Source organism: Hippoglossus hippoglossus, chromosome 1 (assembly GCF_009819705.1).
Source record: "Hippoglossus hippoglossus isolate fHipHip1 chromosome 1, fHipHip1.pri, whole genome shotgun sequence".
NCBI lineage: Eukaryota > Metazoa > Chordata > Actinopteri > Pleuronectiformes > Pleuronectidae > Hippoglossus > Hippoglossus hippoglossus.
This window is the reverse complement of record NC_047151.1, coordinates 15,298,241-15,321,139: the sequence shown is the minus strand read 5'-3', so window position 1 is coordinate 15,321,139 and position 22,899 is coordinate 15,298,241. Positions and strand designations below refer to the sequence as shown.

At 39.5% G+C, this 22,899-nt stretch overlaps 3 protein-coding genes across 5 annotated transcripts in view; 1 reads left to right on the top strand and 2 right to left on the bottom strand.

Annotated features, from left to right (window-relative positions):
* Positions 1-7,875: 7,875 nt before the first annotated feature.
* On the bottom strand, positions 7,876-9,392 carry LOC117768195 (retinal cone rhodopsin-sensitive cGMP 3',5'-cyclic phosphodiesterase subunit gamma-like). The gene is made up of 3 exons (XM_034596389.1): positions 9,265-9,392; positions 8,566-8,687; positions 7,876-8,446 (listed from the first exon to the last, which is right to left on the bottom strand). The coding sequence occupies exons 2-3, from the start codon at positions 8,673-8,675 to the stop codon at positions 8,329-8,331; spliced, it is 228 nt and encodes a 75-aa protein (XP_034452280.1). The 5' UTR covers positions 8,676-8,687; positions 9,265-9,392; the 3' UTR covers positions 7,876-8,328.
* Positions 9,393-11,156: 1,764 nt separating this feature from the next.
* On the top strand, positions 11,157-12,946 carry LOC117768188 (retinal cone rhodopsin-sensitive cGMP 3',5'-cyclic phosphodiesterase subunit gamma-like). Its single transcript, XM_034596379.1, has 3 exons — positions 11,157-11,222; positions 12,488-12,608; positions 12,703-12,946. The coding sequence occupies exons 2-3, from the start codon at positions 12,499-12,501 to the stop codon at positions 12,818-12,820; spliced, it is 228 nt and encodes a 75-aa protein (XP_034452270.1). The 5' UTR covers positions 11,157-11,222; positions 12,488-12,498; the 3' UTR covers positions 12,821-12,946.
* Positions 12,947-14,602: 1,656 nt separating this feature from the next.
* The window catches only part of rbfox2 (RNA binding fox-1 homolog 2), a 38,112-nt gene continuing 29,815 nt past the window's right edge, over positions 14,603-22,899 (bottom strand). For all 3 annotated transcript variants that reach the window (XM_034582299.1, XM_034582309.1, XM_034582315.1), the window contains 5 exons: positions 22,601-22,757; positions 21,854-21,899; positions 18,775-18,866; positions 18,343-18,415; positions 14,603-17,757 (listed from right to left, as the gene is read on the bottom strand). In XM_034582299.1, coding sequence (XP_034438190.1) covers positions 17,713-17,757; positions 18,343-18,415; positions 18,775-18,866; positions 21,854-21,899; positions 22,601-22,757 — 413 coding nt within the window. In that variant the 3' untranslated portion in view covers positions 14,603-17,712. The remainder of the gene's footprint in view (positions 17,758-18,342; positions 18,416-18,774; positions 18,867-21,853; positions 21,900-22,600; positions 22,758-22,899) is intronic.

The following is a 22,899-nucleotide window of genomic DNA, read 5'->3' as shown; positions in this document are numbered from 1 at the left end:
GTAAATGTTCTATTACACCTGGAAAATTCATAAAGCAGAGGAGACATTAAATCTGATTTTTTATGCATTGGTGTTTACATTAAGTTATTAAGTTATTTCCTTAATTTTCTTCTTATTTCTCTGTTTTTAATTTGATTATTTGTAATATAATATTTTAGTATTATTTTATGAATTGTCTTAAATATATTGTAAAGAGTCTTAAAACACCACTGGAAATGTCTGTATAAATTTAGAATTTATTATATAACTATATATATATTATATATGCAACAAATAAAAGCATGAAATTATATGATGATATGGTTATTATTGATTATTATTAAAGTCAAATGCATTTCCTCCATGCGATACAAATATCCAAAGAATGATCCGTCAACATCCTCATACTGAAGAAAAACCAAACTACACCATTAGAGAGAAGATCTTGTGTAGAGGTGCTTATTCGTCAACGATGGAGTCAACACAACCTCATGACTGTTTGTTCAGCAGGATCTTTAGAGAATAAATACGCGCTCTCTCAAAAAATAGTATTGACTAACAACTATTAAAGTCTAAATTTTGAGTCAAGTGAGTCCAATAAAAAAACGTTTTAATTGTCAGAGCGACAGAAAGGGCCGTTGAACAGCAGCTCCCACAAACACCACAGAAATGTTTTGTGACAGCGCCACATCTGTCAAACGAAAAACTAAAAAAGTAGGATTTATATCAACTTTGACATTTTTCATTCTGAGTATTGTTGCCACACAAAAGGAGTTCACTGGAAAACTGTGGGGAAGTCACACTTTGGCCACAGAGCAGAAAAAAACAAGTGGATGCACAAAAATACAATGAACTCTGTCAGGACGAAAGGTTTGGTCTGAACCCTACGAACTTTCTTTTTTTAAATAAAAAGAAACGTCTTTGTATAAATAAAAATCAATCCTGTTACTTTTGTAAATTTAGGCTATACAATTTTTATTCTGAATTTCAAACAACAACAAAAAAGACAAAGAAATGTCAAAATGTGATCAGGGAAATCTATGAAAATGACACCTTCTTTCCCCCTGACTGATATAAACAGAACATCAGAAACTGAAATAATCTGATTCCTCAAGACCGAGAGTTGAGAGTAATGACAATATTATTACTTTTACTATGTATTTGCCCTTAAATTGAATATGTGTCATGAATTGAACTATCATTCCCCAGACCCACACGACTAAAAATCAAACAATAATGGAACTAAATGTGAAATTAAATTCTTCTCTTTTTCAACACATCTGATTTAAATGAGTGAATACAGGTGTTTCCATTCATCGAGGTAAAATTATTATAAACATATCTAGTTTATTATAACAAAACCAAAGCTCTGACCCCATTTACAGGGTCGGGGAGAACGATACATGTTCACAGGAAGCTTATGGAAATCACTAACACTGTAAATCAGGGCAACACTAACGTCACAGACTTCAGTAAAATACCACATTCACACGTCACAACACCGACACCACCTGCATTAGCATGCAGCTTCTTCCAGGTGACGACCACTGAGAGTAAATCTACTTACAAACACCCTTTCTGTCCCTCTGGCGTCACGACACTGAGGAAGCCCACACGCTACTGTGTAATTATTTAGTTTGTAAAAAGCATCTGTTAAATAATAAAATACAGAAGTAAGAAGACAAGTAGTTCTGGGGTTTATTAGAGCTGTTTCTAATATTGCTCAATACCCATTTAACAAATACACAGAACAGTGTTACTCATATGACAGTTATGCAATGTGGTTGATGTTCAAAGCAAAAATATTAATATTAAAACTATTATATATTTACAACATGTTTCAATGTAATTGTTGTTGTAGATGTGGCAGCTGCAGAACAAACGTTAGTCTGAGCCTGGCAAGCTTGTTGGGCCTTCAGCCACAACTATGAAATACATTTTTACAGGTTATGTTTATGTTTTTTTTAAATGATGGAATAGTATTTAGCAAACAGCCATTTTATTTCTTGATCTGTTTTTTATTTCACTCTGAGGTTTAATCCAAACCAAAAAGCGTCTGTTTGTTTAAATCTCTGCATAAATGTCTCCTTCAGGGCATTTATCTCTGCTTCCAGCTGCACTCTCAAAAGCAACAAACACCCTTTTACCATCTAACTTACGTTTCATCTACAGTATTCCCGACACATGAAGCATCCTGGAGGCAGACAAATGAAAAGGAATGAGAGGGGGAAAAATCAGAAAGGACAGAAATAAATGAAGAAATGTTCAGTTTGGCAGTTTCTGAGTCCTTGTGGTGCAGTGTAGGTGTTCAACAGGCGCAGGAAGGATGCGTTGGGGTTAGAATGACAGGACCAGCTGCTTATTTAGCTGGTGCTACAAATAAACACAGCAAAAGTAATGATTAGAATCACACAGGGGCAGAAATTAATACATCCGATTTTTTTACGCTGTGTTGTTGGTTTGTTTTCTGTAGAAACACTTGGACTATTTCAGGAAAACGTAAACTCTGAAGTTTCCCAAATAATTTTTCTGTAATAATTAAAATAATTTTATAGTTGGTTTAAAATCAGAGCAGCACAAACTGGTAACAACTAATACAATTGCATGTTTTTTAAATCTTCCATGTAGATGATGTTATTTTACACAATAGATAAACTTCAATCAGATGCTAAACATCAATGCAACTGACATGTACATCCACTGCTGGATACAAATAAACACACAAAACCTGCGTTAAACCATGTTTTTTTTAAATGCATCTGTCATTTTAATGCAACATGAATCAATCTGCATTTATCATTTTATTTCATTTAATCATGCTGTTTACTATGTTTAAATCATGTTTGCGTGAGTGCTCCCAACGTATTTGTTGAACAACAACAGCATTTACAAGCAGATGAGAGCTACAGGTGGTGTGAGCAGTGATGTCAAGCAGGGGAACCTGGGACTGTGGGATTACTGGTATTTGTGTTGTGGCCTGCAGGTTTCAGCCGTCACTATATTTCAGTTACACAACGTTAAACCCTGTTAAGCTTTGACATGGCCCGAGTGTGTGAAGGTCTCACATCATGTGGTATTAATCCTCAGACCCTGCTGCTCCTCCCACTGGTGAAGATTAATTTGTTTACACACGCTAACGTGCACATTTATCATTTAAAGAAACGAGAAACATCTTTAAAACGATAAAATATCAAGATTATTAAAATAATAACCTTTTGAAAGCCGCATGTCAAACAACCATTCAAGAAAACCACTTTACAATAATGCAGTGCATACAATGAAAATAAATATCTGTATCATCTTGAATTATCAAAATTATATACTTTAAAATATCCAAGATTTTTTAAGGTGGTATGTTTGGGACTTTAAATCACCTGTAGATGTGAATGTGGGTGTCAGCTCTGTCCAGCGTGGACCCCGCCTCTCATCCAATGTCAGCTCAGATTGGATGTTTGGTCTGAAGTGTCCAACTGCTGATGGTTGAGGGTTAATATGATGGAGGTCACAGTGACGGTGGAAACTCTGTGGGAGTGTTGGCTGTATGGATTTCATGGGTGGGTTGGAACACACTGTCTGCTGGGGAAGCCCTCTGCCACTTTAATCACCTTAAAGGCTGCGTTTAATCCTTCACCTGCACAGGAGACACAGAATCTGCATCAGCATCTAATACAGGGACCCAAACAATGTGGGGAATAGCTACAGTGAATCACCACTTGCATTTGTTTATACATGAATGTGTTTTCTTGACTTGGGTTTGAGGGAATCAGGGATCTAACCACACACCCACAGAAAGGTGCCCCACCTGCACCACCACTTCCCTACGAGCCTCTGCCCCCTCACTACGACTGTGTGCATGTATGTACATGTGTGTTCCTGTAAGTAACAGTTATGGCGAGCTTTAAATTAAGAAAGTTCTGGCTTGTAAAACCTGTATCTGTCTGCAATGACCCATATGGATAAATCCCAATCCTCTTAGAACCTAAGATGGCAGCTTACCTCGCCTCGGCCTGTAAGTCATGCTGTCATGCTAGAGCAAAGAACAAAGTGCAAAACAACATCCTCTGTTCCGACAGGTCTCACCTGAGATATTTTCACGATCTTAGTAAAACTGATGTCCAGAGACATACACACGAAGTTAGCGGGGTGCAGTCACAGACACATGGCCTTGTTGATCCAGTCTCTCCTTCTAGGAACTGAGTGTTTTGTTTCCACAAGGTATAATTTGTGGGTGATTCCTGGATGTCTGGCTTGGTGTTTGGAAAGAGATTTGGTATGCATCATTGTCAGCAGCAATAAAACACTATACAATATTGTACATGTGCAAAATACTTCTCAGGGCTGTGGCTTTGCTCTTCATGCTCAAACTAAAATACCAACAATCACTGGACTGAGCTGCTGCTGCTCACTGAGGCCAATTCTCCTGATCCCTGAACAAATCTGTTTATTAGACAAATACTGTACTTTCCTTTGCTTAAGAAATTAATATGCTCTCACTTTAATGGTGTTTGACAGCAATAACGATTACATATATCATCTTAACGCATCATCATTTTTCTTACACTTTTGATTTCAGAATGTACTGGTAAAAAAAATAAGTATGTTTTAATTCTCCAAGTCAGTTTTGATCTCCTGCAAAGAGAAGCTCTTAGATATAAGACTCGTGAAGACAGAAAAATGACCAAACAGGTGCAGCCTGTAACCCGACTGCAATATAGGATTATGCAGGAGTTTTGTGCATCAGCTATAATATATTGACCCTCTAAGGATAAGTATTCAAACAAACTGTATATCCAGGTCATTTCTGGAACAGAGTCATCTTTATTTATATTGAAAATTAGGGCTGAGGTTTTCTACTTATAAATATATGGTATCATTAAACCCATTACATCAGAACAGTCTGTGCTTTTGCATCATGTGTCAAATAAAATAATGCAACAGATAAACTCAGTCATGCAATAATTCCTGATGGATTAAACTGAATATTATGGAAACATATTGCATTCACCCCCCCCCCCCACCCCCCCAAAAATGAAGGTGGTTATCGGTCACAGCTGTTTGAAAAGAGAAACAACACAGTGAAGTATTAATGCCTTTAAGTGATGGGGATAATATTATCAGGAGAGATTTATTCTTCTTTTTTGTCTTATCATATTGAAACAATCAGGATCTCATGATGTCATTATTGTGAGAACTTTAGAAACCTGAAGAAAGTGAATGTGGCGCTGAGAGAGAGAAGCAGAACCCACAGTGAGGTGGACAGTCTGATTTACTGAGGATGATTTCTGCATCGTACTGTCTGTGACTTTGCAAAGACTCATCCTACAGCCAGTGTGTAAAAATAGACAGTGAAGAATCTGTTTAGATCCGTACATGCACAGACACTGCTGAGTTTAACGACTGAAAAAAAACAAGATCAAACAATACTGTTCACCAAAATGCTATCCGGTAACTTCTTCTTGTTTTATCATATCCAGCCATCTGTGCAGGAGACATTTCACCTCAGTGACTCCACTTCTCTCTCTCAGTTACCAGCAGATGCAGCTGTTGCAGCCCCAGCGACCATCAGTCTGCTCCAGAGAAACATCTGCAACACATCGCTCTGTTTGACCATGACTCATCATCTCATTTTAACATGACACGGCAGACACGCTGCTAAACTGCAACACAATTAACACCAGGAGTCTTTGAGTTTCTCAGAGATGTCTTCAACATTTAAATGCACTGTATGTTATTTTATACCCATGAACAATCATAATTGTTCACATGACACAAACTGTCTATTGTTATGAGTGTTTTTGTTCTTTTTATTCTTTCAACCATCAATAAAACTTCTAATATTCTGAATACCTGTGATGACCATGACCAAGACCATGTAGGGAGACTTCCAGTGCCTTGTTACGACACAAAACCCAGGAAGCTCAATCGAGTCACTCAAGCATGACGTTTCTGACTTAGAGGAACCATAACAAAACGCGCGAGTGTTTTTTTCCCAGAGTTTTTGGGTTGGTAGACATGCCAGATACCCACATTAACCTGTAGAAGCACTAACAAAGTGGAATTTGCATGCTATGTCCCCTTTAAATTATGATTTTTGTGCTATTAAGAGCTTTCTTCTCAATTACAACTTTATTATCTTAATATCTAATCAATATAGCCCTAATACTCTGTTGTCGCAAATGAATAATGAAGCACAAGGAACAAAAATCAATTTTTAGTTGAACTTGTTGTAAGTAGTACATCAGCCAGTGATGAGGGGCTGCAGGACGACTTTAACATTTTGGATCTAAAAGGTTTGGGAACCACTGCTCTACAGAGAGATGATGTGTGGGCTTCATATGTTAAAGGCTCAGGGCACTCAGAGTAGAATTTGCCATTCAGATACATTTGATTTCATCTGCTGAGATATTGCCCCTGAGATTTCAGCCTTAAAAACAAAATACATACAGGTGTTCATGAATTCATTCATTCATTCGTTCATTCATTCATTCATTCATATTGACACAAATAATATAAAATAACTGATATGATAATCATATAATACTTTAGTTATGTGAGGTTTATCAGTCTGGGGAAATAATTACACAGTTAAATGTCCTTTTCCTCTCACTCTTTCATTCTCTGTGTTCATCCACTCCTCACGTCCCTGATGATAAAGTGGCCAAAGGTTTCAGAATGAGGTTTGTTGTGTTTATGCCGCGTTGCACGGAGCACTGTCCCCTCTGTCAGCTCCCACTTTAAAGGCAGCTAATTGGTGCAGTGACACAGATGCACATTGATATCTGGAGGCCACCAGCAAACAACACAAACACAGATATGACCAGAGGAGCTGCGAAATATTTCATTGATATCGTAAAGATTGTATGTCCTCAGTTTCTGAAGTAGCCTATAAGATATCAATGGTGGAATTTAGGGACCGACTCCCTCAGTAAACATAAAGGCCTCATTCTAAGGTCAAACTTTAGTAGTACATTTTAGTTTCAGGTGATTATACACTAATGTAAACATAATATTCTAACATTATTATAGTACTATGTTCAATCTCTGCTGATAGATACGGCTAAATCCCACACACTGGACCTTTAAAATGACAAGCTATGAATTTTGACTGTGTTTTTGCACCTGACCCAATTTGTCGATCAGCACGTTGCCGACCAACCTTCCATCAGGGCAGAAGAAACCCGGCCCCTGAGAGCGACTCAGCCCGGCAGCTCACGTGGATGTTTCCCGTTGTGGCAGCGAAGTTAATGTGAAACTTAAACGAATCAGTAATTAGCTGTTGAGATTAAACAACCACCGGCGTCAGTGCAGCCCGAGGCTCAGAGCATCTCCATGTGCTGTTTATCTGTTGTATGTTGATTTGTCATTGCTCTTCCTCTCACAGCTCCGCATGTGTTATAAACACAGGAACACATGTCATAATGTGTCATGTCCACACAGATCGTCTCTCTTGTGTCTTTCTTCTTTGATGACTCATTCGAATGCTAGATTTTTATAAAAGCTGTTACCTTGACGTTAACTGGCATTAAATCAAACTACGATCTTTGTTGCAGTGATTATGTTGTCATTGAAACTCTCCATCTTCTTTGTCTCTTTTCTTCCGGAGAAATAGAGTGGATGGTTTTGTAAAAAAGAAGGTTTTGTTACCATGGAAACAACTGCAGTTATCTTCCCTGTTTTCTATTTATTTATATCTACAGTTTTAGAGATGAATCTAACAGTTTTCTAATGAGCAAGTGTGGCAACTAAAACAATGACCTCCCTTGTCAATAACGAACAAAGAGTTATATTTAGCTAATTTGCATTGATTGAGGCCAGAAAACAGTGAAAGTCACATGAGGCCAAACAACATGTGTGTTTCTCATAAAAGACAGGACACGATCACATATGTTCTATGGAAAATATCAACATTTATTATTGTTGTGGAGTTGTTCCTCTCTACTGACAGATTAGACAGAGGTGAACTTTTTCCCCTGAAGGAAAAAAATCACCAAAATAAAATCGGATTTATCTGATTCACCAAATAGAAACCTGTGCACATTGAATCAGCAGCTTTGAGGAGAAGACATGGAACGGGGATATCACCATAACAGATCCCAAACCCTCTTCTCACATTTACAGAGTACAACATGTTCCGTTTGTCGTTTTTTCCTCTTGGGAAAGTAAAATAAAGTGCATTGGACAAGAAAGAGTGCCAGAGTATTTTTTTTTTTTCCAGGTCAAACCTCTAAATCATGAAGGGCTGCCTCCTCTCTAAAGCTCACAGGTAGTAGATCTTTAGCTGCTTAGACCACAGTAGGAATACATGAGCGACTATAGTGGCATATAGGGGCAGAGGCTGAGGAGAGAGGTCTAAACAATTCCATATTTTGCCAGGTCGCTGAGCTCCATGTCGCCAAAGGCTTCCCATGGGCAAACCACTGTGATGTCTGTGCCAAGACCCTCCATGCCGGGGATGTCGTCTCCGAATCTGAAGGGTGGAGACAAAGAAATACGTGATGAGCATAAAGTCGGGCTGGTGTTTTAACAGCTGAAATGACTGCAGGGTTGTTGCACACTAAGAGAAAGTGTGATCGTAATGCGTCTCACCCCTTCTGGCCTGGTTTAGGAGCCTTGCTCTTGAAGGTGCGAGCGGCCCTCTGCTTGAATTTGGGAGGAGCCTTCCTGTCGGTGGGTGCTGCGACGTCGATGTCTGACATTTTGATTAGTTACTGACATAAAGAAAAAGTAGAGAAGAACACAAAATGTGAGTTTCATGCAGATCTTTTAAACCTTGGATTAAAACTTTTCAGTTTGCCACTTTGCTTGTATTCACTTCCATTTGGGCCTTCTCATTCATACCTTACACTGCACTATCCCTGTTGTTTGTTGAATATCAAATTTTCCCCTTTTAAATCCCTATTTATAACACTTGTTTTAATGTTTATGTTAAGCACTTTGAATTTCCTTGTTGGTGCTGTTCAGATTAACTTTCTTGCAGATTCCTCTGGTACCATGTATAACCTTTCATGCAGGTGTCCCTGCACTACTCCCCACTGTGATCATATTACACATCCTCTTCAGCTAGCTGATCAACAACCAGACCAGTAAGTGAAGTATAAACACACAAAGAATTGAAGAGAACCAGTAAAAAGAACCACTCATTACAAATCACCGATCTCCTTTTCAGCTCCCTGTCAGTCTTGGTAACAACTCTGAAGCCATTTGTCTGAGGCAGCACATGTTGCCCCATCAATAAGAGCTTGAAGCCCCTGAACACCAGCGGAGAGAACTGCAGCGTCAGCTTACCTTGTGTTGAGGTCTTGTCCTGATGCTGATTCTGATGCTGTCTGTTGAGCTAGTTGGTTTGTCCTCTCACTGTTGGACCGTCCCTTTTTATAGTCCTGAGGGCTGCTAATCCCCTCAAATGTTTAATCTGCCGTTCTTTTATGTGCCAACTCCGCTCGCTCCTCTTCGGTTCCAGATTAGCCACAAATAGACAAGATCAAGGATGAAGAGATATAAATACAAGGTGTATCTTAAGTTGGCATTGTGTGCTGGCAGTGCACTGGCAGTAAAAGGCATGACTACCAATTTAAAGACAAAACAAAATATGCTGAATATACATTTATTGTCTCTTGTCTGTCTGTCTGTCTGTGTCACAGGCCACCACAGTCAGTATGTTACCCACACATACCCCTGCATCATCAAAACTTTTGTAACATGTTTATAACATATATAACAGGACAAGTGGCTGTTTTTTATATATATTACAAATTATTTCAGATGTATAATTAAGTCAGGTCAATTCAATAACTGAATATATAATAGAAAGAAGAAGAAGAGAGGCTGTTGAGAAATAGAATTGAGGGACACACACACACACACACACACACACACACACACACACACACACACACACATAAATATATATCGTGAGAAATTTGAAAAACAAAAGACAATAAAATGCTCATCTCTAATCCAACATCTCTAACTATTGAACCTGTGTATATTATGCAAAATCATCATCATTTTATGATTTCTACATTTGTTTAACTTTATTATTATTATAAATAATGACCGACTATAACATAAATGAATGAAATAATTTTCTAACTTCTCAGGATTCAAGTCCCCTGCATTCTTTTTTGATTTTACTGAAGCCTACATTTAATAAAGTCCACATCTAATGATGTGGAATATGTAGCTTTTAGTTCTATACATGCAGTATACAGTTTATTTACGGTCATGAAAAAGCTGACACATCAGTTTTAAATAGCTTACTTGGCTTGGATGACCTGTGACCTCATACCTGTGTTCAGACATGAGGGAGGGTTAAAGGAACGTGAGAAACTTGAAGAGCGGATTAGAAACCTTTAAGATACCAAAGAGCGGGATGTACAGTTGCCTCATCAACAAATGTGTCCTGATGGCACCTGCACAGAGAACCGAAGCATGTGATGTATGAGAGAGGCTCCGTTTAGCTCATCGCTGACAAATAAAGATCACTTCACCCTTCAGCTCTTGATCCCTCATCAAATGTCAGCGACTGAGGGGGAGAGACAGAAACAATGTAAAACAATTTACCTCAACAATAATGTCACATGAAAGTTGGAATCAGAGGGCGATAGAAATAAAAGAGAATCCACACCATTCATTTATTAAAGTCGCAAATATTAATCCATGATCTATATATTTTGTGATAAAAATTAATTCAAACTCCAATTTCTCTTTCTTTTTCCAGAGCTTTCATTTTTTTTATCAGATGATGAAGATATTGAGATGTGGATGAAACTCTGGAAAAACTAGTGTTAAAATCTTCGGTCAAAATTAAGGGTTTCAAGATCAGGAATGACCTTTCATGACCCTGTTTGTGTTTTAAAACTGTAAAATGTATTTTCATTGCAGAATAATATATCAACCTACAGCTATAATACATGAATGTATATATTATTACTGTACAATAACATCATTCTACAAGAACATATCTAGAGAAGAATCAGGCTCTATTTAGTTTTTCTCAGAGCTGCATCATTATGTAAGGTAAACGTCTTATACATGTCATGATGCATAACGGTGGAATCCTGAGTCCCCCCCTTAATCTCATGGAGCAGAGCGGCCAATTAGAGGATGGGCAGAAATTTATGGATGAGCATGTGAGGGGGATTAGCAGGGTGGGCATATAAGAAGAAGCAGCACAAACACCAGAAACACTCAAACTGATCAGAGACTTTGGACAGAAGCCATTTGTGTGACTGCGACAACAGGTAGGATCACACTCTGACCTTCACTCAGCTCTGGCCAACTTTCAAATCTACAATTACACTCGGAGCGTAAATGAGTCTGCAGGACTAGATACAGTGAGAACCCTGGAAGAGCTCTCGCTGTGCTAGATCTCTATAAATATTTGAAGAGGAGTGCGCATGTATTTGCGTGCACTGCTCAAAGAGGTCTAAGACAATTTCTTTAGCCTTATTCTCTAGCTTCTAAATTTATACTTTTAGTAGTTTTACACATTGCATCTTTGTTTATTGTCTTGTTTACCTCTTTTAGAACTTTGTAAATACTGTTTTTAAAAGACTTATATAGGCAACATTTACCTAATTCATTACCTACTTTTACTTTGAAGGGGCTCTGAGGTCTGTGGAGGTCACTTCCTTTATTCTCTGCATTGAAAAAATGTCATTTAGAAATTCTGACAGAAAATTCTTACCTTTGATTTTAGTTATTTCCATTTCATCTAGTTTGCATTTTCAGCTTAATGTGTGAATAAGATCAAACAATTACGTATTCGTTCATCAAATTTACATCTATTTGTGTTGGGGGGGATGTGTGTGTTAAAATGTTAAAGTGTGTTTTGCAGAAATGTGTTGAATTTTTATTTCAGCCTTTTTCCTAGACAGTATTAAATCGTAAATACAGGTAATGTCAGTGAAGGCATAAGTGATAGCAATAAAATCCTTATTACTAGGACTTGATCTCTGACGTGTACATTAGAAAAAAAATCTAATTACATTATCGTTATTAAGTACAGATACAAAAATCCCAAAGATGTATAGTTTAAGAAGTAATTGATAAATCAAAACTGATTTCACATGTGACCGTGTTCAGAGTAAACATCAGTATCATCATAGAAGATTCCTGCTGAGCTTTTCTCTAAGACACCACAGTCAGCAGAGGTCAAACATTTTGATTGAAGCAGGTTGAAAATGTGTTGTTCAGGACACTTATAGTTCATAATTCACAAGGTACAGCATGTGTGCGGACTTCAGACTAACTGTGGAATTGGGTGAATTGAGTTAACCAGTGTGTAACTTGGCCAGGAGTAATCTTTAAAGCCAAGGTGTAAAAATAGACAAAGCTGTTTGTGTAACTGCGTCTTAAGGACGCTTTGGTCTAAAATATGACCTCACCTGTGCGTGTTGTATCAGCTAAGCACGGAGGAGCAGAGGGGGCTTACAGGAGAGAGGGAGGGTCTTACACATGAAGATGAACAAGATTACTTGACTCTTGACTCTTTTCTTTCTCTCAGAGCATAAAGAAATGGGAGACACAGCTGTTGCAGCTCCCGCCGACAAGAAGGGCCCCCCCAAGTTCAAGCAGAGGGCTGCTCGCACCTTCAAGAGCAAGGCCCCTAAGCCAGGCCAGAAGGGGTAAGTAAAGGATATGAATATTTCCTCAAACCAAAGAAGGTCAAGTGAAACATTACCAGGAAATTAAAACATTTCTATGATTTTTTCTTTTCAGGTTCGGAGACGACATCCCCGGCATGGAGGGTCTTGGCACAGACATCACAGTGGTTTGCCCATGGGAAGCCTTTGGCGACATGGAGCTCAGCGACCTGGCGAAATATGGAATCGTGTAGAATCCCTTCTGCGTCTCCTTTACCTCCCTGCACCGATATTCCTTCGCCCAGTTTTCCTCCCACTTACCCTCCTCTTCTTCCTCCCCTCCTAAAGTACCTGATCTGATGTTTGTCATTGAGTTAGGCCCACATGAGTTTTGGGAAACATTGCACGAAAAAGAAAAACCCAAAGCTGATCCAAAAACATGGCAACATGTAATTATAAGATTATATATTATAATTATTTATTTATTTACACACCAAGCTGTCCATGCTTCAAGCAAAGACTCCAAACTTCTTCCACCCCCCCCCCCCCCTGATATTTTTGCACTTGGCTTGTGCAAGCCTGAGAGACAATGGACCAAATCTGTTGTAAGCAGGTATAATTGCACTGCCGATCCTCTCTCCTGCCTTTTCCACTCCACGACCCTGCTTAATGTACAGCTGTTTATGAAAGATATATTTTGATTTTTATGAGCTATGAATGTAAATGTGTTCAGCTGCATAGAACTGTCAATAAACAGTTTCCCCTAAGAAATGTCTTCTCTGCTTGTTCCCGTATACATTTATGGTAAGTGATGATTCAAAGCATCACTATCTGCATTATTAAAGCTACTATTAATATGTATGCCACTTTGGTCCAGACTGTATTAGTTCAACAACTATTGGATGTATTTCAGACATTACATCTTACTGACTCTGGTGATCTCTTGGGTTTTCCTCTAGTGCCACCATGAGGTTGAAAAGTGTGATTGAATCATCTCGATTTAAACTTATGGAAGGAAACTCTGGCTGTTCTGGCACTGATCTCTTCACTTTTAATAGCATTTTCAACATATTTCAAATTATTAATTTATACTTAAGTTCCAGACCAAAATACTAAAAGTACTGCCACTGCTACCAGCCTTGATGGTAGCTGTACTTCCTTATATTTAGTGCTAAGTATAAAATGTTAATCGGTTTCCGCTTATATGTGGAAGCGTGTGGGTGTAACTTTGGGTTGGATGACAGTCAAATACTTTGGATAATCACTGAATTATTTCTTACCAATGACTAATGGTTTAACAATCACTTAATACGTCACACTTGCTAGATATGCAACTGGCTACGGCCAAAGTGGCTACAATGAGACTGGGGTGAAAAAGGGTTTTGCTGCCAAATAAACTGAATTAAGGAAACCAACCACTTCATTACATTTTAGGACAGACAATAGTTTTCATTCAGTGTGACGCTATGATTATTTTGGGGTGGGCTGTACAGGCGGGTATGATTATTGGTGGAATTTCTGGAGTTACAGACCAAAACGCACTAAAAGGAGAATTAATATTGAACTTGCATTTATCAGGTGACCTGATAACTTTACCAGGGTGACACTAGGTCAGTAATGTTTCTCATTTCCACTGGCCAAGTGGCCAACTAAATCATTTGCAGGGTTGAAAAACAATTACTTTGACTTAACCTTTAAGTGAACTAGTGCAGGAACTGTAGCAGGAGCATGGGAGCTGTGGTCAAAACAAAAAACGGTTAACATTGAGACATCAAGAGTTCCAGATCCCAAAATGTGAGGGTCTGGAAATTTTCCTGATGACCGCTAAAAGTTTTAAAGTCTCTTAGATAAGAGATTGCCAAAAAACAGGCGAAAGACGACGGGCAGACAAGAGATTGCTTGCGCTCTTTATTGTTTAACGTAAAGTCAAAAGTAGTTTTCAGCACTAACCTCTCTACATGTGAGAATCTGAAAAAATATGCTCCCCAATTTTATGAAATAAATACAACACCAAAAGAAGAGAACCTGGAAACTGGTTCACAACAAAACATTTTTATATAAAACATTTTATATAGACATTCAATAACAAAAAAACATAATGGCAGTCAAGGTGGGGATATAGACATGACAGAGGAAGAGGACTGGTCATTGAAACCATAACAACTATGAAGAATGGCCACATAGTTTTACTATAATACAGTGGCAATAAAACCACAACAGGAAAATGATCTTTGTGCGGCAGCCATTTTGTTTGTCAGCAGGACTTCTTCACTGTACTGTTGTGTCGAACTAGCTTCGAACCGCTAGCTGCCTGTCACTCTCCACAGAGTTTATGGGTAAAGAACACAACTGGGCTCGGCTGCTCAGGAGTCAAATATGAAAGACAAGATTCATGCAAAACTTTTTTGTTTTTTTTTAAACTTGACAAGACTCACTCATGCTGGTTTGTCCATGCCTACAGGGGCTCCAAAAGTCTGACTGTGTAACACTTCTCAAGCTGGGACCCAGAACGTGCTAGGGACTGTTGGGTAGCATCTTTGGCTAGGTTCTTTTTTTTTTTCTTAGTCCAGAGCACATTCTATATCAATGGAGATATTTTTTTAAAGAAATGTTAACTTAAAAAATTCCAACAGCAGCACATTTGATAGAAAAAGCAACTTATTGACCTGCAGGTTTTTCCATAAGTGTAAAAAAGCGTTTTCCTTTTTTACCATTTTGGAATATTGAAGGACCAGTGTGTGGGATTTGGATGTATTGACATTTAAATTTAATATAACATAATATTCATAATTATGTTTTCATTCGTGTATAATCACCTCAAACTTTCATTCATGATTTTGTTACCTTAAAATGAGCCCTTCATATCTACACAGATAGTGTTTCCTCTTTCACTGAACCCACCACATTGCACCGCCATGTTTCTACAGTAGCCCAGAGTGGCCAAACCAATTCCTGGCTCGAGAGAGGGCCTTTCACCTATAAACTCTACCTGAAGGCCACCATAGGTTCTGCTCAACGTTTTGAAATACAGGGGTGACAGGAGGGGTTGCAATGAACAACCTCACCACTAGATGTCACTAAATCTTACACACTGGCTCTTTAACCTGCATATGGCCGCAGACAACACTTTCAAGCATTTTACTGGAAATCTTAAAATAAAATCTGGAGCGACCACAATGGTCCAACTGACAGATTTTACCACTGAAATGTAAGGATCTTGCATTACAAAAATGTATATTTAAAAAAACTGAAAAAGAAAGGAAAGCAGTTGGTTTTTACCAAAGTGCTACAGGCCTATTTCTTCCAAATATCTCAGTCACCTGCAAAATATGGACATGGAAAGAAAAAAAACCAGCCTTTCCTGCATATTTTGAAATATAATTAAATGTCATGCTAGCAAAATCCTATAATCAACCAAAAGCAAAACAAAAACAAACTCAAACACCAGCCCAGATTGACTGAATATTTAACTAAGAGGAGGAAATAAGGTGTGGTAGTGATACAAGCATACCTGAAGTCTGTCACTACTCAGGTACGCTCTCAGCTCAAGGCCTTGCAACTTACTGAAGAACAATTAAAGATATAAAAAATGAAAAGATGAAAGAAAGCAAATAAAGACAGCAATAGGATTATGATAACAATAATAAAGATTATATATTTATACATACGGCAGAAAAATGTGCTTCCTACAAATCTTTGGAACAAAAACAAAAGCCAAAATAACAGCCACATTTTGGAAATACAACAGTATAGAAATATGCACAATAGTAAGGTGTTTTGCATTTAAATATTTTCTATTCACTTGCCGGCAGAATCTCTCTCTTGCTCAGTACTTGTCGCTGGCAGCGTCGCGAACACAACTACCAACTAAAGTAGGTTTCAGGAAGACTCATTCAATGTTGGACTCTGCTCTAGAAAAGTACGAGCGTGAAGGGAAATATCCAAATAATAAATCTCAACAAATGCTCAAACCCCAGGGTTTTGGATGGATGATGGATTTAGTCTAAAAAAAACAACAGCTAAACGAGCAAATGTTTTTTCTTTTCAGTTTAGTGTTACACTTCCTGTAGTGTTGAGTTGTGGCTGCAAACAGAGCGTAGTGAAATCCTGTGAATGAAAAGGATGAAGTGAGACTATAGTTGTGTCATGTTGACCAAAGGTGGAATATTACTTTAATAGAGGCTCATTTTCTGATTTCACTCTAATCTACATGTCTCATAACAGCAGTGGCTGCTGTGTGTCTGAGTCAAACAAAAATAATGCTTTAGTAAGAAGAATAATTACAATAATAATAATAATAATTTGGTAACTTTTTTTCTCTAAACTAATTGCATATCATAATATTTTTTTTAAAGTTTAAAGGTTCACCATTTCCACATACTAAGAAAACTCGAGGTAAGGAACAGCTTTGATAACCTTCCCTCCTTCCGCTTTCGGACGTGATCTCTGTAGCATTATAAATATTCGCATCATCTCTGCATGCCGCCATCTTTCAACTCTCCCTCCTACCAGAACACAACAAGTAAGGAAATCCTCTCTCGTTACTTTCCGCCCACGTTAAAGAGAACTCATCAGTGGGTGTTTTATTGTTATAGTGACTCATCATTTTGCTTAGAAATCTGTGTTTGGATGCTCGGTCGCTGCTCCTCCCTCCTTCCTACTGCTCCAACATTTTATGGACGCCTCGCTCTCGTGCTTCCCTCTCCTTAAATGTCGAGCGTGTGCAGGCCTCAGTGCTCGGCCTGTTCGCCTTACATGGTCGACGGCTGTTTAAATGTCAGTTATCCACATACAGCCTTTGGAAGAACGCCTGGGCTCCATCTCGAGTCTTGTGCTGCTGAGTGCGGAGGGAATAAGAAGGGGACTATAATACAGCCGTGCAATAGGGAAGGTGGCCAAGTCTTTTTTTTTCATCTTTTTTTCTTTTATGTAAAGGCCATCCATCAGTCTTTAATACAGCATTCCTCTATTTCTGTAGTAGCATATATAAGAAAGCGTGGGACCGCTCTGGGGTGGGATCTGAAATTTCTTTGCTGTGGTTGGTTCCACGCTTTAAAACTGGGTGTAGTCCACCTCCACGACAACAGAGGGAGCTCTTTTAGAGTAATTCAATGGAAGAAAGGAGCTCCTGGGAAATGTAGTGTCCTTAGTAAGGGGCAAATCTACTGTAGCCTCCCCTGTACAGTGTGGCCTGAGAAAAAAGGAAAAGAAAAACAATTGGTGAATAAAATCATTGACTTACATTTAAAATGACGTCATTAATTAAGCATCTTGGTCACATTGATCCGCTGATGGCCCGAGGAGAAAAATCACCCAAAGCTTCATCATATTATATGGGCTAAGTGCACGTTTTATTTTCAGTGCCAAAATCCTACATAGCCCTAGATTTGCTGGGTGACAATTTAGCCAACATGATTTTTTCATATTGTAGATTGTGACACAAGGCCTCTCTTCATAAGCCACCTTCAGGCCCCAGTCTAAGTTAAGTGTTGTCCCAGAGCTGGTGCATGTTTTGCTTAGTTTACAATCCAGCCTTGGTCATAGTGGTATAAACACAAAAAAGCATTAAATGCATAGTAATTTGTGGCTAAAATGTTTTCAACAAATGTACAACTTTGGAGCCTCTTTTTTAAGTTTGAATAAATTTAAATCTTCGCTTTGCATCTTGCGGCTTGGTGCTACAGACATGGAAGGGAGCCGGAGCAATGTCAGTTATAAAAAAATATAGAATAATGTGAGCCTTATCCTTTAAATAGTAGAATATAAATAGACTTACCATGGCTCCAACACCATAGGCAGCTGGGGCGAGTGCAGCATGATAGGGGTCTGCCGTGTACACTCGTCCATAGCTGAGAGAAAACACAGACACATCAAGAATTATGCATCATATCGAATCTAAACCCATATAAACTCATCTGTGTTCCTCAAATTAGAAATAGCCCTCATGGTATAAATAAATCACCATGTGACCAAGGTTAAAAAGTTTATTTTAATAGGAGGTTTTTAAAAAAAAGAAAAATAAGCAATACATTTCTGTACAAAGCACAAAATAACTCGTCTTCTAGAATGTTAGGAAGGATGGAGGTCATGTTTAAAGCTCACTTCCTGGCTGGTGCTTTGTTTAGGCACCACATCTGTCTCAAGACCTAGTTCTGCAGGTGTTGTCCTGTCAGATCCGGCTCTGAGATGTACTGAACATCCCACTTACCTGTCACTGTAAGCTGCTGCTGCTGCGGCCGCCGCCGCCGCAGGTGTTGCTACCGCAGTTGGCTGGGCGTAACGATACGCTGCATAACCACCCTGTGAGGAGGCGATGAGGAGGAGGACAGACGGGGGGAAGAGGGCATTGTGTACAGTAGAGGAGAGAGAGATACAAATGAAAAGAGAGAGGTGGGAAGGGACAGAAAGAAGAGTAAATGCTTGTTAACAGAATCCTGTATTTCTTATGCAGACTAACAGACTAGTAGTGAATCTAAAGGGTTACGTTGTGAGAAAAAATGCTGAGAAGAGAGCGGAAGATTAACAAGCAGTCAGCAAAACTGGCTAATCTGGTGCAGTCCAGCATTCACAAGGACGTAGCTCAGGCTCTGTGTGTCTCTCCCTCCATGACAAACCCGGGGAAGAAAATCTTCAGAATTTCTTCGTGTATTTTACTGTTTTAAATCTGTAATTAAGTTAATATTTTTTCCCACTGAGCGTTAGACATGGAGCGAGAGAGATTTCATACCCATAACTGTGCCCCGCCCCACTTCTCCTACCAAAAACCCACAGTTAAAGAAAGGGGAGGGGGCGGCAGGATGATCGTGTCATTATTTATGTTTGGATGAGCAGCTGATGAACAGACACAACAAAATAACTACAGGTGTAAGAAGACAGGTCAGCCAGTCAGATTAAAAAAAGGAAACACACACCTACACACACACACACACACACACACGCAGATACGCTGACGTGGCCAGTGACCAATCACTGATAGACACAGCATGCTATCCCAAACTCAGAACGTACAGTGTATTAGGGCAAAACATGTAACCTATTCATTAAAAAAGAATTAAAATGCAAAAAAACAAACACACACCGCCACATTCTACCCTAAAGAATCAGTCGCGCGACCATGTCCCCACATTCAGGACCACACAGCTGCTGCTATGGGAAGAAGGCTGGACTGGGGGGAGGTGGGGGAGGTGGGGGAGAGGAGGAAGGTAAAGTGATGATAGAGGAGGAGATTTTACAGTACGTGATATAGATTATAGGACAGAAGAGGGAGAAATTGGAGAAGAAAGTGAGAGTAGGTAAAGAAAAATATGAAGGACAGAATGAACCGAGTCCCCATTCACACCTGGAACATGTCCTGGGATCAGATCTCACACTGCTCTGTATGCAAATAAGTATGTACGTCATTTCTCTTCACGAGGACCAAATGATGTCGTTTTGACCCAGTCGGACTTTGTTTGATGTCACTGTGTTGGTGTGTGTCAGTGAGAGAGGTGTCGGGAGGGGCTGAATGAATCTGCGCCACTGTGAAGAAGGATTTTACCAGTTTTTTAAAAAAGTATTATTATGTGGTGATCAGCGTTGATATTGTGGTTACAAATAATCGTATGGGCATTGAGAGGAAAAGCACTTTAGATTCATTGTGTAACTGTAGCGGGTCCTAGGGTGGCAGCTGAGTAGGCGGGCCTTAATATATGACCCAGGATGCATTTTGCGTTCACACAGCGTAAAGAATGTGGCCACACGCGTCTCTGACCAGCTCCTGATCTGAGTGATCGGATCTCACGACACATTGAGAACACATTTGGGTGGATTCAGACCTTCGCTCAGCTCTGGCCACTTGAGATCTGATCACTCAGGCCGGATGTAAATACCAGGTCTGAACGGGGTCAGAGTGAGAAGAAGTCAAAGAGAGAGCGACAGAAAGAGTGGGGTCTATAGAAAGAAAAGAAAAGGGTGGGAGGAAATAGGGAGGACTTGGGGTGGGGGGCGGGGGTCAGCCTTGTAAGTATGTCTGCATGCTGACACTGATTCAGTTAGCATGCCACAGGTGAAACAGATAGGGAGATTCCTGGAAGGGGTCGGAATTAACTGCTGATAGAATAAATCTTATTTTCTCTTGCATCCCTCTGTCAACTGCATATTCTCAGCTTTTAGTGTCTTTATTCATGTCGTGATTATTTCATAGTCTTTTCACATGCTTTACGAATACATTATAGTACTTTTGAGTGTTCATGATATGATGTTTCTGTTTGCAAGATTTAGCATCTTAAAGGGTATTGATGAAGATGAAGTGTAACAAAATCCTGCTTTTTAACCTTAATTCCCCAAAATTAAAGGTGTGTAATGAATTGGTCAAATAATATAATTTAATATTAATTTGCCTCAAGAACTTCATGAATTCTGATGAATATGAGGCGATAACATAGAGGCCAATAGTTTTTTGTTTTCACACTGACGAGTAAGCGAGTGTTTAAAATTTGCATAATTATCTGCACCACACGACCACCAGTGCAGAGTCCTGTTAAAGAAAGTGACCCACTGTTCAAGTTCTGTCCTTCTCTGCATCCAATTTCCCTGGAAAATATAGATTCACTTCTCCTGACAAGATATTGCCAGTTTTATTTCATATGCTCTTTAGGATTCAGATCGAAACTTAATTATTTTCTCCCCCTTCCGCAACTCCACCCATGTCAGAATCCAGTGAGTTAGTAGAAGACAGAGAAGGCATTTCAATCTCAGATGGTCAATAATGTCTAGCAGCACGCAGTCATTGGAGACGAGGAGGATGCACACTGGCTCTCACACAGAGTGTGTAAACCCTACCTGGGGCAATCTGCCACTAATGTCCTGAAACACTAGTCTACAGAGAGAACAGAAACAGCTATTGTCAACCTGGTCACACACACACGCACATACAACACACCATTACACACTCAGACATGCTCATAATCACATTGGTTCAAACTAATTCACAAATGCACAGAGACAAACCCTTGAGGAGTCTACTCATGAATGAACACGTGGTCAAAGTGTGTGTGTGTTGGATTCTTTGTGTTTCTATATGTATTCGATGGACGGTGCATGCTGATGCAAAGTGAACACAACTTGAGAAATTAACGATTGGGTATATAAAACATAAAATGTGTCTCTTTGATAAATATGAACAGCCAAAAGTACACGTCTCTGGGTTTGGTCTGTGCTGTTTCACACTTGAAAACCCACAGGCAAGATGGGGGAAACATAGGTGAGGAGGTGAGGCAGTGGAGGGAGAGAGAGAGCGGTATACTTACATAGAGATCAGCCGCACCGTAAAAACCATCCTGATAGGCCATCACACTGAGAGAGAGAGAGAGAGAGAGAGAGAGAGAGAGAGAGAGACGAGAAAGGAAAGAAAAGAAGGAAAGAAAAGGAAAGAATATAGAGGAGTGGTGGTGGAATGTCGAAATGAACAAAAATAAATAATGGTGTGATGCGCCACCGTGTGGGCATTGCAGAAAACAACAAACGAGAGTGGCAATTGAGGGGGGGAGAGAGAGAGAGAGAGAGAGAGAGAGAGAGAGAGAGAGAGAGAGAGAGAGAGAGGGGTGAGAAAACGGTGCCGAACAGATTGTGAAAGAGAGAAGAGAAAGAGGAGTGAGATTATTACACACCGTGCAACATGCAAGACAAAAATACCACCTCGCTGTATACGAACACACCGACTTCAGAGTGATACTACTGCTACTGAAGCCGGTGAGACTAACATCTCGTAAAAATACGGTTCGATCTGATTTGAATGCACTGAAAAGACGGCTACTTCAGGAGGTACAAGGAAATGGTATTTCAGCTCAGCAAGCGATCAACATCATTATCTCATTGAAAATATCTCCAAACACACAGCATGCACAATTATAAATTACTGCTTTAACTAAGTGAACACATGCATTTAAGAAAGTATGTATAACATTACTTTTTAGTATCATTAGTGCTACTTTAGTTTGGGATGATGTTTGTGTGTGTGTGTGTGTGTGTGTGTGTGTGTGTGTGTGTGTGTCTACCCAGGATATGTAGGGATGGCAGGTTGTGGCACAGCTGCCCTGACTGCACTGTAGACGGGCCGGGCTCGACCCCGGAGATGAGCGCCTCGAAAGGTCGCCGCGTTGGAAGCAGCTGCTGCTGCTGCTGCTGCTGCTGCTGGGTATGGAAACCCTGGTACTGAATGAGGGAGAGAGAGAGAGAGAGAGAGAGAGAGAGAGAGTAGCTTCTATTATAATTTCTAATATTTAATTTATATTTTTCACCTCATCTCTGTTTAGTGCAGCACCCGTTCTAATCCTGCCTGCTTGGAACTCAGCGG

Bases quoted from the DNA above. Each gene is read 5' to 3' on its own strand.
- LOC117768195 (XM_034596389.1), bottom strand. From the start codon at position 8,675: ATGTCAGACATCGACGTCGCAGCACCCACCGACAGGAAGGCTCCTCCC. The intron at 8,447-8,565 runs GTGAGACGCATT...TCCACCCTTCAG, and splicing joins CCTAAACCAGGCCAGAAGGG to ATTCGGAGACGACATCCCCG.
- LOC117768188 (XM_034596379.1), top strand. From the start codon at position 12,499: ATGGGAGACACAGCTGTTGCAGCTCCCGCCGACAAGAAGGGCCCCCCC. The intron at 12,609-12,702 runs GTAAGTAAAGGA...TTTTCTTTTCAG, and splicing joins CCTAAGCCAGGCCAGAAGGG to GTTCGGAGACGACATCCCCG.